At 38.5% G+C, this 16426-nt stretch overlaps 1 protein-coding gene and 2 pseudogenes across 1 annotated transcript; all 3 read right to left on the reverse strand.

The window, feature by feature from the left end:
- Window positions 1–700: 700 nt before the first annotated feature.
- LOC113151081 lies at window positions 701–1983 on the reverse strand (annotated as a pseudogene).
- Window positions 1984–6250: 4267 nt separating this feature from the next.
- Window positions 6251–9869, reverse strand: LOC113151025 (natterin-3-like). The gene is made up of 3 exons (XM_026343827.1): window positions 9759–9869; window positions 8000–8057; window positions 6251–7415 (listed from the first exon to the last, which is right to left on the reverse strand). Exons 2-3 carry the CDS (start codon window positions 8055–8057, stop codon window positions 6316–6318), a joined length of 1158 nt encoding a protein of 385 aa, XP_026199612.1. The 5' UTR covers window positions 9759–9869; the 3' UTR covers window positions 6251–6315.
- A 4816-nt stretch (window positions 9870–14685) lies between these two features.
- Window positions 14686–15781, reverse strand: LOC113150967 (annotated as a pseudogene).
- Window positions 15782–16426: the final 645 nt, after the last annotated feature.

Genomic DNA, 16426 nt, shown 5'->3' on the forward strand with positions numbered 1-16426 from the left:
ATCAGATTTGTATTATTCAATAAATGTTTTATTATCACAACAGTTCTTCTTTCATGTTCTACACAAAGTCTGTGTCACAGAAAGGGTGTCAGTGTCTTCTAGACGGTGATCAGAGTGACTTAACTAAGGTGAAACCTGACTGAAGGTGCCATAAGACAGATTCATGAAAAAGATGTTTGTACTGAATTACACAATCTGTGTTGGTTCTCTTAATACATTTGACTTGATAACAACAGAGACAGTGTTGTGAATTATTCGAACTATATACACTGTCAAAACTACTTGTCAAACATTTGCAGTTTCTCTTACTGCTGAAACTCTAATGTTACTGTTATACACACTATCAGGTGAAAATGTGACACAGATATGTGAGTGAAAAAGAATAAAGTAAAGAAGAAAAACATCCCATGGATTTGTTGATGTAATAATCAGAAAGGGTCTCAGCATCTTAATAACTTTTTATTGAACATGACTGTTAAACATTTATGTTATAAATTATTGAATACAATCTTAATTAAAGCCAGACCCTGTTAATTTTCCTTTCTTCGTTAGTTGTTAGAGCAATTTGCATCTAAGTCATGTATGCACATTTTTCATGAATGTTGACTACAATAATTGAAAACAACAGTAAAAGTTTCACAGAATTACATTCACAGGTGATAAACATGGACTAAGTCATGCTGCCTGTTCCATCCTTCATTCAGGCACATGGCTTGGCATCAGGAATAGGTTCACAGCGGTCCACCACAGCCCGGACCTCTCCAACCTCTACACTGTCATACGTCCCTGTGATGAACTTCCATGTGGTCTTGCCGTTGCTATAGGTGCGTTTGAGGCGTGCTGTGAAAGGGATGTCTGCTTTGTACTTATATCCCAACATGCTGACGGCACAGGTGTGGTTTGGTGGCACATCTTGCTTCAAAGAAACAGAGTGGGAGTGTGACTCCACCACAGTGGTTCCCTTGGAGAACTGCTTAGTCGTCTCAGTGCTGAATTCAATACCTGTGGAGCCAATTATGGGGATTTTGGCAGTGATGGAGCTCTTTACACCCGCTGTGATGGAAAAGCTGGTGTCCCACCTGTGCTGCACTTCGTTTGTCTTTGATAATGTTCACTCGTTGTTGGTGATGGCTGATTTACGCATGGTCTCTGGGGGATAACTAATGATTTCAACCCCATCAGTCTTGTACTTGACATCATAAATTTGCTCTTTAGATATACCTTTGTTGAGGGTCAGAACCTGGTAGTGCTTGTACCAGTACTCTTTCCCTTTGTAGGGGAGGAAGAATGCTTTATGTTGTGGAACCACCTTCCCAAGTCCATAATTATTTTTGCCTATATAAACATTTATCCCAGAGCAGGTGTTGATTGAATTCTGGGGCACTGAACCGTAGGAACCTTCTTTCCAATCTAGAAGCTCAAAGTTGTTGTTGTTTACCAGAATAGAAAATGATGAACCGAGTTTCTCTTTTCCACCATAGGCATAGCGACAGTGAGGCCCAAGGCTGGGGCTATAGAAGCCGGCCTCACACCCATATTTACAGACATAGTCACGGCGACCAGTATAACTATTGTGAATTCCTACGGCTCCATTTGGTAAAGACCCACGCCAGTTCTGCCACAGAAGGTTTGTGTTTTTATTATTATATTATATTATTTATTATTATTATAAGTAATATTAGGAATCATGTTTCTTAGATCTGGTTCTAGAACAGAGTCTGCATTTAAAAAAGAGAAAAGGGATGTTTTCAGATAAACGTGATGACATTGACCTGATGTTTTATGGACTGAAGAGTAAAGAAGAAACATTGTCAATCTGCGGTAAATTATTATTTGATATTACCAGTATTCTGTCTCAGAAGTTTTTAATATAACTTATTGTTTCTACATCTTTTTACCTTTTTGGAGCTGAGAGCTTTCCTTGTCCATGTCCTGCAAAGCAGCCAGATCCAGCAGAGCCAGCAGCAGCATAGACAACTTCATCTGGACATGAACCAAAATAATCATAGTCATTCAAATCAAAAAATCAAAACATGATTATATAAAACTTTAAAAAGCAATTAAGCAGCATTATGTTAAACTTTGTAAACTTAACATGTTTAAACTTACTCCTAAATATTATGAAAACATTTACAATATACTTCAGTCCTTTAGAATGCCATAAAGACTACTCACCATTGTTGGCATACATGAACAAATGTACCAACCTGTAGTCACAGGTGTCTTAATATCCTGTCACGTTTTATGACAGAATCATATAAACACGTACTTTCACTTTTGCTGGGCTCTGACCTTCAATAGTTAATAAATAGCTCATATAAGAGATAATGAAAGTAAGAGATAATGAAACAACAGTTTTAGTTTTTTCATTTCAAATCCAACAGTGTGAACATTTTAGGAGTCACTCCCCTTATCTCCTGGTGAAACATCATGTCAATACAGTACATATGTTTTATGACTACAACATCAACAGTGTTGAGCAACAAAAGTGGTTATGGTGTAAATTTGAATGTAAAGTGCCCACTAAAGAAAAGTCCATGCAAATAAGTCTGGTGTAAAAATAAAATTTCCTTCCTGACAATTGGGGTTTCGGAGTTATCTGATAATGAAAACTTTATTGATTCTTTTGGGGAAATTATGGTTGGACAGCTGCCACACACTACATGTCGTTACTACTATGAGGTTTCAGCGTCTTGTTTAATGTTAATTATGCAATGATTTAAAACCTGTATTTGTTTTTTAAAGTGTTGTTAAAATAGCAGGTAATGCAGCACAGTGGTAAACATGGCACCAAATCAAAAGGAGCAATAACATTTTCATCAATTTGTATATTATCTTTTAGCTATTTTAGTTAGTTATATATGACTTTTAAATGATTTTTGATGATTTGAAGAAACCACGGTAGAGAGTAGAGAGCAAGTGCTGGAGGACAAGTACAGTTCCTTCTTTTATTTAGGAACCAACCTGTTTTTTCTTGGTCCTTAGTGCCTTCCTTTATTTATGTGGGCTCAATGAAGAAGCTTCATAATATTTTTTAGCATAAATGCATCGTTCCTAGAGTAATATATGTGTTGTTTTGTCAACATGAAGTGTTTCCATATACAAAAGAACAAAACTGGTGAACTCATCAACACACCAACTGAAGAGTTTACATAGTGGGATTTCCAAATCACTTTTCAGTGATTAGGAAATCTGACTCTGACCCTTTGGATCAGGGGCAGAAAAACAAACGCACCATAAAAAGTTTGTCTCGTATTAGGCTTTGTATTACACCAATAAGGAGCCAACCTGTTTTCTGCTGAGCTGGCAGCTGCCTCGTGTTTGTATTCTTTTAAACTTAAACCCATTTATTGCATGGTTGGTGTGGAGATTTGATTCAGTGCCCTTTAAGTGGTATTTAGATGTGACAACAAAGAAACATAAAATATGCACAAAATGATTCAAAACCACCTCAAAGTGTTGTTCTTCAATGTAATTTAAGACACAACAACCACAAATGATACAGCTGGTTTGTGGTGATTTGTGGTGAAACACAACGTCTGCTTCTTTCGGTAAGATGTCCATTTTCTAACATACTTAACTTAACTTGGAATAGATTTATAGAATTTAATATTAAAATGTTTTGTTTTTTTTTTCAGATTTTTTGTTTTTAGTTTATATGCACATCAGGTAGTTGCCAGGGTTTTAATTTTATTTAATTTAATAATTGTAAAGGTAATAAATGCACATTGACTTCAAGCCAGATTTATTCAAATAGTTAATAGATTTGTTGGAAAAGAAAAGTGATCACTAATGAAAATAATTGTTCCTTCCTGCTTTAAACAGGAATTATGGAGATGATTCATTTGGTTCAATTCAATAAAACTAAATTGAAGCTGAATTCAGCTGAAAACATTTGTAAAATTTGGAGACTAAGATTAAATCAGAACATAAACTTTTATCTAAATTGCCACAACATGTTGTTCTGTTGCCTTCTTCTGTGACTCTTCTCTATTGTGCCATGACAAATGTATATTTTTGGCTATGCATTCATCGTTGATCACAAAACAACACAAACATTCTGTATCTATGATTGCTGTTCTCTCACCTCCAGTCTTGTTTTAACTATAGGCAGAACAAGGTCAGAGGCACTCTGTCAATTCCAGTCCAGTTTTATATTTCTTTTTCTTTTTCTTTCACATCTTCAGTTGCAGTTTTATTAAAATGTCTTTTTATTCTAGATTTATTATCACAAAGTGTCATATTTGGTACTTTTTCTTGTTCATTTTATTTGCCATGGCCTCTATGGCTTCTCTTTGCTAATGGCTTTATAACTTTGTTGAGAAAGAGCCAGGCAATTAAATGTACTATTCAAATTAATATATCTATTAAGGTATTAAGTTGTATTATGATGTTGAAAAACCAAACTGAGAGCACCACTTAACTTCAAAGTACAGCATCTACAAAGGCTAAATGTGTATTTTTTTTCCATTTTTTGTCTAGTTCCTCACTTTAATGGATTATTAATTGACCAATATGAATATGTTATATATACTAGTACACATATTACATTCTGATCTGCACACAATTACCTATTGTAGGAGCTCTTATGACCAATAAAATACAAAATAAACCTTTGAGCCTAAATATATGGTAAATGTGACACCTGTTCTGCACATTCCAACAAAGTGGAGCTCAGTGTGTGGTCAACTTTATTTTTGATGGTCTAGTAAAGAAAACATTTTCAAACAATGACAAAATTGCAACACCCCCAGATTCGATTTTGTTTGGTCCTAACTTGTTTGAACATTAAAATGCAGCCATATATACAAAAGATTTTCTCAGCTTAAAGTGGAAATTTGGGCATTGATCATTTAACTAAAGGGTTAAAGCAGGAAGCACAGACACTGCTCACCTTTTGGAAATATGGACAAACAAGTCTCTTCTTCCTCCCATCATCTCAGGACCAAAACAAACTAGATTTATTGGTTTGTGATGGAAAGGTCCAGTATATGTGGGTGTATGTAAGTTCTGACCAGTTCAAGGATGTGGTGGTAGAATGTTTATTTGACACATTATAACTTATAAATAGTTCAGCTGTGGACCATTTAAACACACTGTGTTCACAGCCAGTTTGATCCTTATACTGATCTTTATATATGTGGCTGCCTTATGGCAGCATCAGGAAACTTAATTAATGAAATTCCCACACATTACAGACATCGCACAGGCTGTTGCTATTTATTTCTGTTACAAAGTGAATCATACAGGAAACGTGCAGCATGAACACGGTGCTAGAGACTGACACAGTGTAGAGTTGAATATGTGTAGGACTATGGCCTTGACTGGTTTTCCTTCTTGTGTTCTTATTGTGTTCCAGGGAAACTGGAACTTAGGCAGGGGTTTGAGTGAGCTACTTAAGTACAGTCAGTGACTTGTCCTTAAGCCACTCCATCAGTAAAAGCTGTTGTAGCTGCTGAAAATTATTTTAGCTGCTGGGACACTTTTCTTTCTGAATCTAGACCAAATGGCAAAAACCTTTAACCAGGGATCTGACTCAGTCAACCCTTATTCAATTTTTAATGAAAACAAAAAAGGTGTTTTTAATTGCTGGTGATTATTTTATTTAGCAGATGTAAAAGTTAACAGCAAAGCAGTAAAAAGCATTATATTATGAAAGATGTCAGCAGACTCGTCAGGATATGGTGAACTTGGAAACATTACACATTCTAGATTTCTATAAGTAATTAATGAAACACTATTAATACATTTTTTTGTGATGAATTAATTATTTACTTTAACAATGTAAAATCAATTTTCAATCTCCTCTTCTTACTTGTGCATCCCAGTGTCATTTCTTCACTCTTATATATCTAGGTATAAGGGATTTAACTAGTTTTCTTTTGTTGTTATTCCCTGTACTTCTTCTTTTGACCTCTCTTTTTCTCACTCTTATCTTTTCCTCTGGGGCTGTGTTTCTTTAAAGACATTTTGAGTCCAGTGTTGGGAAAATTACTTGAAAACATGATCAACTGACTAGTCACTGACATTAGTTACTGCTCTTTGAAAAACTAAAAACATTAATATAGTAATAATGCAACAGCACAAGAATTAGTTAAATACTCTGTCCGTCTGTCTCAGTTTAATTTGAGTGAAAGTACAAGTGGCACTTTTCAAAATATATATTTTTTTATACTTCCCAAACAATTGCTTTCTGATTGAATACTTCAACATAAAAAGACTGACTGACATGTGGTTTAACTGACTCAAACTACTTTATTGAACTAGCTTATTAAATGTAAAAAAGCCTGTTTCCTCTAAGAAGGTCATTCCATATTACTTCAAAGGGCAGGACTTGGCATTAGGTGTGGGTTTACAGCGATCCACAACACCCTGCACATCTCCAATTTGGATGCCATTGTATGTCCCAGAGATGGACGCCCATTTGGTCTCTCCGTTTCTGTAGGTGCGGCTGATGCGAGCTGTGAAAGGGATGTTTGCTTCACACTTATGGCCCACAATCCTGACGCTGCAGGAGTGGTTTGGTGGGACACTTAACTGAACATTAACAGAGTGGGTGTTTGACTCAGTGCGAGTGGTGCCCTTGGAGAACTGGAAGGTTGTCTGCAAGCTTAACTCAATGCTTGTGCCAATAAAGGGGATTTGGGCAGTGATGCTTCTCTTGATACCCAATCCAATGGAAAAGTTGATGTTCCAGCTTTGCTCCACTTGGCTTGTCGTTGTGAGGGTAACTGTCTTTGACACTGGGTGGCACTCATTGTTAGTAATGGTAGATTTACTCATGGTCTCTAGAGGATACATATTGATTTTAGCTTCATCAGTCTTGTACTTGACGTCTGAAATTTGTTCACTGGATATCTCTGTGTCATAGGTCAGGACCTGGTAGTAATTGTACCAATACTCTTGCCCTTCCCAGGGAAGGAAGAATACTTTCTGCTCTTTATCCACCTTCCCAAGTCCATATTTGTTCTTCCCTACATATGTAGTTATTTTGCCTGAACAAGTTTTAACTGAATTCTGAGGCACTGAGCCACGGGAGCCATCCTCCCATTCAAGAAACTCAAAGTTTTCTTTATTCACTAGGATCTCAAATCTGGATGCAGGATGCTCCTTACGTTTAAGGGAGTAGTAGCAGTAAGGACCCTTTTCAGGGGTGTAGAAGCCGGCGTTGCATCTGAATTTGCAGACATAGTCGGTGCGTTTAGTGTAGTCATTGTAAATTGAAACAGCTCCATCTGGGAGAGAGCCAGTCCAGGTCTGCCATTCTAGGTTGGTATTACCAATCTTCACAGGAGGAGACAAACTCCGCTTTTCCTTATTTTCCAGAGGAATCAGAGGAGCTAGATCTCTAGTCATCAGTCTCATAGGGGAGATTTTAGGCACCCTGTCCTTTAGATTTGGGTTTAGTACCAGAACTGTATGAAGGAAGTAAAAGGGAAAGATAGAAATGACATATAACATTATACCTAATGTTTTTTCTTAGTTTGTTTTTTCAAGCTTGCAATACATGCTTTAAGGGGTTAAACAAAAAAAATAAACGCTGAAATACAGCAAGCTGTATATCTATCTATATGTTGCCTCAGTGTAAATGAAAACTGTGTTGGATCTGTCTGAACTTAGTCCAAGTTACCTCAGATATAAAATATCCAGACAGATCCTTTGGAGAGTGTCCCAGCAACATTTACATATAAACAGTATTTACTTATTGTCAGCAGCCACATTGCACTTGACCTCATTATGCCTTGGGTTAATGACATTAATGTAAGTGTATAAAATCATTTTACACTAGTGCACCTGTCAGGTCTGAAGAACTGACCCTGTCCCAACTCAGCCTGTGGAGCACCACTGCCACCTCTCTGCTAACAATATTAGCTCTGTAGCATAGGTCGTTTTTTTCTCTTCACCTAACCCACCCAGCTTTTCATTTCTTTTTTAAACCTGCAGGCCTTACTAACTACAGCTAATACTGATCGTGTTATGATGGAAACGTTTCATTTACCTGATTTGCCTGATGACAGAGCAGGCAGGGCCAACATCAGCAACACTAACAGCTTCATCTGCAGATAAAACACATAACAAACCCAGTGTTACTTACCAGTGTTTTGTAGCATGAAACCCACCTCAAACTTTCAAGCAGTGACTAAATAGCTTTTTAAATGAATGAGTTGTATTAAATTGTTTGTTTCTTATGGCAAACATCTAAGTGTACCCTGCAACAGCAGCCTGGTGATGTTGTTTGGGGTAAGGAAATTATTATATTTATTAACACAAAATGTTGTGTTTTGTATCAGTTACTATTAAATCATACTTCTCAGAGCATATTGTCAAAAGTTTTTCTAACAGATTCACAGAGAGGTGTCTGACTTGTCAGAGCAGGTGGTCAAATATCATTCTGAAATCATTTAGGACAAACCTGACAGGTTCAGACTTACATTGCTGTTGTTAAACAAGGGAAGTTTTCAAATGTTCTTAGAGATGTGCTGATGAATTTTATGAAAAGCAGCAGTAAGTATTGGAACTTCTGTTGCTTTTCTAAGGGTCAAATTGTGGAAGGACAAGCATCAGGCTCTGCTTGGTGCATATTGCAATTTTGGAAGTGCACTAAAAACTTCTCTGTCATTTCCTCCTTTGCTGCATTTGTGGTCGGTCCCCCCGTCCCCCCTCATTTATTTGTCTTTGCAGCAAACATTAGTGAGATGCAAAACTCTGTTTAGAGAACTCAAAAGTGGAAGTCTGGACTTTAAACTAATATAGAACATAAAAGTGTAGCCTCCTGCTCTGATAGATAAGAAAACCACCTTCTGACTTCTTCATTCATTCCTAGATGGTGACAAGATTTGCTAAAACAGTAGGAGGAAGCCATCATAAACATAAAAGCTGAATAGGAGGTGGTGATCATCTAATGTAGATAATCTTGCTTTGCCTGAAAAAAAAAAAACCCTCTGCAACACTAGAACTGCATATTCTAAATACTGGAAAATAACAACCCCTGGTATCCCTCAGAGGAACTGTACACAAGAACACAAATGTCCGATTCAGTGGGCTCAGATATCAACCTACCAAAACAGCACAAAGTCTGAATAATCTCCTTCAGTAGAGCAGAGTTATAATAATAACACATCTTTTCTAATCATGCATGTTATGCTGCTTTAATGTGCTATAAACAAAATGCTATGATTTCCGCAGTGTAGTTTTTTTGTGTCACATTGTGCCTCATGTGCGCTGTATAGGAACGACACAACTCTGAAACCAAACTGATTGTTTTAAAGTGAAAACGCATCTGACACAATCTCCTGTTGTGCGCTACATGTTAAAACCAACAGTGTCTGGACTTAATTAGCCAAAGTTTATATGTGAAACAGCTTTAGACGCCACCCTGGTCACTTTTAAACAATGTTTTACCATTTGTCAACAGGTCCATGTTAGAGTTGACCAATCTAGAGCATCTTTAACAGTCTATATACTAGAGGCTTGTGAGGGTTCTGTAAATAAACCTCACACTGAATGGCTGGAAAAAATGAACGGATGATGACCTGCTTTGGGAACCAGTGAGATGGTTCTGTGTAGTACAGGTTACTTTCTCACATGAAGCTCCCACAGACAGGAATTGAAATTGTCCTGAACAAATTCTGCTCCTATTTAAGAAACAAAGAACTTCAAGTCTTAACTCAGACTTAATTAGCAAATTAGTGGAGATGCAGCAAGAATGGCTTAAGAAACAAGTTTAATCAAAAAGGAAGTCACATAATCTCACTTACCTCAAATCTCCGTAAGGCTCCCAGGTTGCAAGATAAAAAAAAGAACCAAAAGAGCAAGTCTCCAAACAGCAACAACTGATTGGCACTGACCCCTCGTTTCCTTTTACAAACATATTTTATAGTCTTCTCACAGGAAGTAATGTACCAGTTAGAGGAAATTCTCCCATCAGCAACAAATCAGTACATATATGGTTATAATCTGGAGCATCTTCAAAATCATGGGTGTGCTCAATTTCATCTCTGTATTTGTGTGTTAGTTGGTATGTGGTATGTGCATGCATGTCTTTAAATGAAGGCACACCCCATGAAATTCTCTTGTTCTCTGTATTGAGTTCTGTGAGTTGAGCTGCTTAAATGAAAACACAGACCACAGGCCGTCACACAGGCTGCTGTTTTACTATCTTGCAGGATGAAAGTGTTAGTGTCTCTGTACAGTCTGTACCATCAGCAACAAAGATAACAAACTAAAATCTTCTGAATGTAGTCATCTGCCACACGTGCTAAGTCAAACCAATAAATACATGTCATCTCGCCATATGTCTGCCATAAACAGGCAACATTTGTTGATGCTGTTGTTCTGCAGAGGTGTGTTGCTGTCAACACTCAATTGCAGTTTTCAGGCAGAACAGCAGGAACTTGGTTTAGGAATCATAATCAGAAACGTCAGAGTCATTTGGGACTTTGACACCGAAACATCAAAAATAGAGGGCAGGTAACCCATCTTTCTTTCTTCTAACAAATCTTTCTTCATATTTTTTATTGTTCTAAAGGTGAAATGCTCATCAGTATCATTTTCCTATCTTTGCAGCAAACGTCAGTGAAATGCACGGAAATATAAAGGGGAAGTTGAGACTTCTAACTAAAGTAGAACTCTAAAGTGTAGATCTGGCCCAACAGATAAGAAAATCACGTTCTGACCTATACATTAATCATAAAAGGTGACAAGATATGTTGAAATAGTGGGTGGCTGCCAACATAACTAATCCAATACAAGTCGATTATCTTGTTGATACTGTAATGCTAGAAAAAAGCTAGAAAAAGCTAGAAAAACCCAGAAAGTATGTTTTAATAATTTAATTAACATACAGACCTCAAATTCAGAGCACACTGATTGTGCAGCCAGCACCTCTGATCTGAAGTTAGGATTGTTAAATATTAGATCTCTTACATCTAAAGCTCTTACTGTTAATGAAACTATCACAGATCAGGAGTTTGATATACTCTGTTTAACAGAAACCTGGATTAAACAGGACGAGTATGTAGCTTTAAATGAAGCAACTCCTCCTGGATACAGCTACATTCACCAGCCTCGTCTGACTGGTAGAGGAGGAGGTGTCGCAGTTATTTATAATGATAAACTGACTATCGTACAAAAGCATGTACACAAATTTAAAGCTTTTGAATGTCTTTATAGTAACATAACAAGTATAGATACAAATATAAAGTCTGCTCAGCCGATCCCGCTAATTATCATTTACAGACCCCCAGGGCCCTACTCTGAATTTCTTTGTGAATTTTCAGATTTCCTTTCTAAGCTAGTTGTTTCTGTAGACAAAGCGTTAATTGCTGGAGATTTTAATATTCACTTTGAGAATCCAGAAGACCCTCTGAGAACAGCATTTATGTCCATATTGGACTCGCTAGGAGTAGATCAGTGTGTAGTAGGACCCACTCATAAAGCGGGTCACACCTTAGATTTAATAATAAGTATAAGAAATTTACTTACGCTCCCACTGTCTGAAGTTATGAAGTCTGTCAGACCACTACCTTGTTTCAACTACAGTGTGTCATATTAATAATGTATACTCAGCGCCGCGCTATCGCATTAAACGTACATTTACATCAACTACCGCACAGAGCTTTATTAGTAATCTTCCAGAGTTATCAACTTTGATTGGATCACCGTCTGACCCTACAGAACTAGACCAGGCGACTGAATATCTCTAGTCGTCATTACGTTATACCTTAGATAATGTAGCTCCAGTTAAAAGAAAAGTCATCAGAGATAAGAAACTTGCTCCTTGGTATAACGATGACACGCGCATCTTAAAACAGACTACTCGAAAGTTAGAACGTAAATGGCGCCAAACTAAATTGTCAGTATTCCAGATAGCGTGGAAGGAGAGCATCCTGAACTATAAAAAAGCTCTTAGTGCAGCTAGATCAACGTATCTCTCCACTCTTATAGAAAACAACAAAATAACCCTAGATTTTTATTTAATACAGTAGCTAATTACCTAGAAAGAAAACTACTGCAGATATCTCCACAACAACGTTGTGCAGTAGTGAGGACTTCATGAACTTTTTCAATAACAAAATTGTAAACATAAGGCAGAAAATTCAAGCTTTAAAACCAGACAATTTAGTTGACGCAGGTGACGAGCTAACCTCAGCAGATCAATACCTAGATTACTTTACTCCTCTTGAAGAGAATGAACTAATTTCACTCATCTCTTCTGCAAAATCTTCAACCTGTACATTAGACCCTATACCGACACACTTTCTAAAACAGATAGTGCCAGAAATAATAGAACCCCTGCTGACAATCATAAATTCCCCACTCAGCTGTGGGTATGTCCCAAAGTGTTTTAAATTAGCAGTTATTACACCGCTAATCAAGAACCCTGATCTCGACCCTTGTCAGCTGTCCAATTACAGGCCGATATCAAACCTCCCCTTTTTCTCTAAGATTCTCGAAAAGATAGTAGCTGGGCAGCTATCCTCGTATCTTCATAGAAATAACATACATGAACTCTATCAGTCAGGATTTAGGCCTCATCACAGCACAGAGACGGCACTTGTTAAAGTAGTAAATGACCTCCTATTGGCCGCTGATCAGGGTAGTGTCTCTATGCTTGTGCTACTCGATCTCAGTGCAGCTTTCGACACCATTGACCATAGTATTCTCCTTCACAGACTAGAAAATGTTGTTGGAATTAGGGGAACGGCCCTCTCCTGGCTTAGGTCCTATTTGACTGATCGTTATCAGTATGTAGATCTAAATGGCGATTACTCCACATGCTCTCCAGTGGAGTTTGGTGTTCCACAGGGTTCAGTTTTAGGCCCCCTGCTTTTTTCCCTCTACATGCTTCCTCTGGGCAACATTATCCGTAAACATGGTATTAACTTTCATTGTTATGCTGACGACACACAGTTATATGTTTCATCAAAACCAGATGAGATCAAACTGCTTAATAAAGTTGAGCAATGTGTAAAGGATATACGAGACTGGATGCTAATTAACTTCCTTCTGCTAAATCCTGATAAGACAGAAGTACTAGTTATAGGATCATCTGCAGCTAGAAGCAAGATGTTAGACCACACCATAACTCTAGATGGCCTTTCCGTTACATCTAGTGCAACAGTCAAAGACCTTGGTGTGATTCTAGATTCCAGTCTTTCATTTGAAGCTCATGTAGATAATATCACCAGGACAGCTTTCTTTCACCTCAGAAATATTGCCAAAATAAGGAAAATTTTGTCACTAAATGATGCAGAAAAATGAGTCCATGCTTTCATCACCTCTAGGTTGGACTACTGTAATGCCTTACTGTCTGGCTGTTCAACCAGGTGCATAAACAAGCTTCAGTTAGTTCAGAATGCAGCAGCGAGAGTCCTCACTCGAACCAGAAGATACGATCACATCTCGCCTATCTTATCTACACTTCATTGGCTCCCCGTGAAATCTCGCATTGATTTTAAAATACTACTTTTGACATTTAAAGCATTAAATGGTCTTGCGCCGCAGTATCTAAGTGAACTGCTAGTGTCTTATGATCCACCACGCCTACTTCGCTCAAAGGATGCAGGCTGCCTGTCAGTACCTCGTATCCTAAAAACTACAGCTGGGGGCAGAGCTTTTTCTTACAAAGCCCCAAAGTTATGGAATAGCCTTCCAAATAGCGTTCGGGACTCAGACACAGTCTCAGTGTTTAAATCTAGGCTGAAAACCTACCTATTTAGTCAAGCATTTGAGTAAATAGATCTGGGAAGGACTCATGGACGTAGAGCATTATGGTTAACTGGTATGTTTAGATGCTGTCTTCCCAACTCTCACTGATCACTCGGGTTTGTTGATGGTGAAGTGTTCGGTTGCTCTACATCCCAGTGCGCCCTCATGTCTGTGTTTTCTTCTGAACCCACCCTTTTAGTTAGGCTGTCATAATTAGTCCTGCCGGAGTCCCTGCTGCACTACACTAAATATACATTCACCTCAAACTTTATCTGACTGTGAATACAACTAACTGCAATCTCTCCTCTTCTCTCTCTTTCCCTCTCCCTCTCTCTTTTCCCTCTTCCTGTCTCTCTGTCGAGCTACACGTCATTCCACCCTTTGCCCTCTGGTCCTGTCTGACTCGTCCTGATGCCCAACTTCTGGCTGGAGATCTCGTCGCCTGGATCCACCTTTTGCCCTTTGGGATGCGTGTGGAGACTGGAGTTGGTCACAAGCTACTATGATGTCGGTCCCGGCCTCGGCGGACGTCGGAAGCTGTTTCTTGGAGGTCTCGACTCAACGCTCGATAGTCAAGGAATGGAACAAGTCTGCCTGCAATAACTAACTGGACTCCATATTAACTTAAAGACATTAACTGTTATACTGGACTGCCTGCTGCCTACACAGCATGTAATCACCCATATGAGGATGGGTTCCCTGTTGAGTCTGGTTCCTCTCAAGGTTTCTTCCTGTTGCCTTCTCAGGGAGTTTTTCCTTGCCACTGTCGCCCTCGGCTTGCTCATCAGGGACAATCACATTATTATGACTCATACACATACACTGTTCATGTACTGTTCTTTGGTTGTGTAAAGCTGCTTTGTGACAATGTCAATTGTAAAAAGCGCTCTACAAATAAAATTGAATTGAATTGAATTTTACTAACGACACGGAAAAAAGCATGTATTCTTCTAAGAAGGTCATTCCACATTGCTTCTAAGGGCAGTACTTGGCATTAGGTATATACTCGCAGCGATCCACAACACCCTGCACATCTCCAATTTGGACGCCATTGTATGTCCCGGAGATGGACGCCCATTTGGTTTGTCCATTTCTGTAGGTGCGACTGATGCGAGCTGTGAAAGGGATGTTTCCTTCACGCTTATGGCCCACCATCCTGACACTGCAGGAGTGGTTTGGTGGGACACTCAACTGAACATTAACAGAGTGAGTGGTCGACTCAGTGTGAGTGGTGCCCTTTGTGTACTGGAAGGTTGCTGATGCACTCAACTCAATACCTGCAGATGTAATTAAGGGAATTTGGGCAGAGATACTTGACTTGACACCCAATCCAATGGAAAAGTTGATGTTCCAGCTATGCGCCACTTGGCTTGTCTTTGAGAGGGTAGCTTTCTTTGTCACTTCGCTGCACCCATTGTTAGTAATGGTAGACTTACTCATGGTCTCTAGAGGATACCCACGGATTTTAGCTTCATTAATCTTGTACTTGACGTCTGAAATTTGTTCACTGGATATCTCTGTGTCATAGGTCAGGACCTGGTAGCGCGTGTGTACTTGTACTCTTTCTTTTTCCTGGGAAGGAAGAATACTTTCTGCTCTTGATCCACCTTCCCAAGTCCATATTTGTTCTTCCCTACATATGTAGTTCTTTTGCCTGAACAAGTTTTAACTGAATCCTGAGGCACTGAGCCACGGGAGCCATCCTCCCATTTAAGAAACTCAAAATTTTCTTTATTCACCAGGATCTCAAATTTGGATGCAGGATGCTCTTTACTTTTATGGGAGTAGTAGCAGTAAGGACCCTTTCCAGGGGTGTAGAAGCCGGCGTCACATCTGTATTTGCAGACATATTCGGTGTGTTTAGTGTAGTCATTATAAATTGAAACAGCTCCATGTGGGAGAGAGCCAGTCCAGGTCTGCCATTCTAGGTTGGTATTACCAATCTTCAAAGGAGGAGACAAACTCCGCTTTTCCTTATTTTCCAGAGGAATCAGAGGAGCTAGATTTCTCGTCATCAGTCTCATAGGGGAGATTTTAGGCACCCTGTCCTTTAGATTTGGGTTTAGTACCAGAACTGTATGAAGGAAGTAGAAGAGAAAGACAAAAATGACATAACATTATACCTAATGTTTTTTCTTAGTTTGTTTTTTCAAGCTTGCAATACATGCTTTACAGTACAATACAACAAGCTGTATGCTGTATTTTTCAAAATGTTAAATGTTGTTGCCTCAGTGTCACAAATGAAAACTGTGTTGGAGGTCAGAGACAGTGGCTGCTGTCTGAACTTGAAAAAGACACCAAGCTGATTTGCTCCCAATTGTAGCTCAACAACTTTCTCTGTTTTGGATTTTTGCACATTAGTGTGCACATAATGCACCTGTTTAAAGAGTATACTCATCTTTTATTAAATAGTTACAGATGAATAAACTTGCAACTCTGCGTTTTTAGTATTATTTTTATTATACTTGTAAAAATCCAATATTCATCTTTTTAAACTCTTTTTTCAAGTGTACTCCATCCACCCCTATGCACTTTCACACTCTCACACACAAACGCACTCTCTCTCTACATCACATGTGTCAAACTCAAGGCCCGCGGGCCAGATGTGGCCCGCCATGCCATTTTATGTGGCCCGTGAGAGCTTAAAAGTTTTGAGTGTCTACAAATAAATACCAAAAAAGAAATTAAGCGCGTGCTTTTACCAAAAACTACATTT

The sequence above is a fragment of the Anabas testudineus genome, chromosome 9 (assembly GCF_900324465.2).
Source record: "Anabas testudineus chromosome 9, fAnaTes1.2, whole genome shotgun sequence".
NCBI lineage: Eukaryota > Metazoa > Chordata > Actinopteri > Anabantiformes > Anabantidae > Anabas > Anabas testudineus.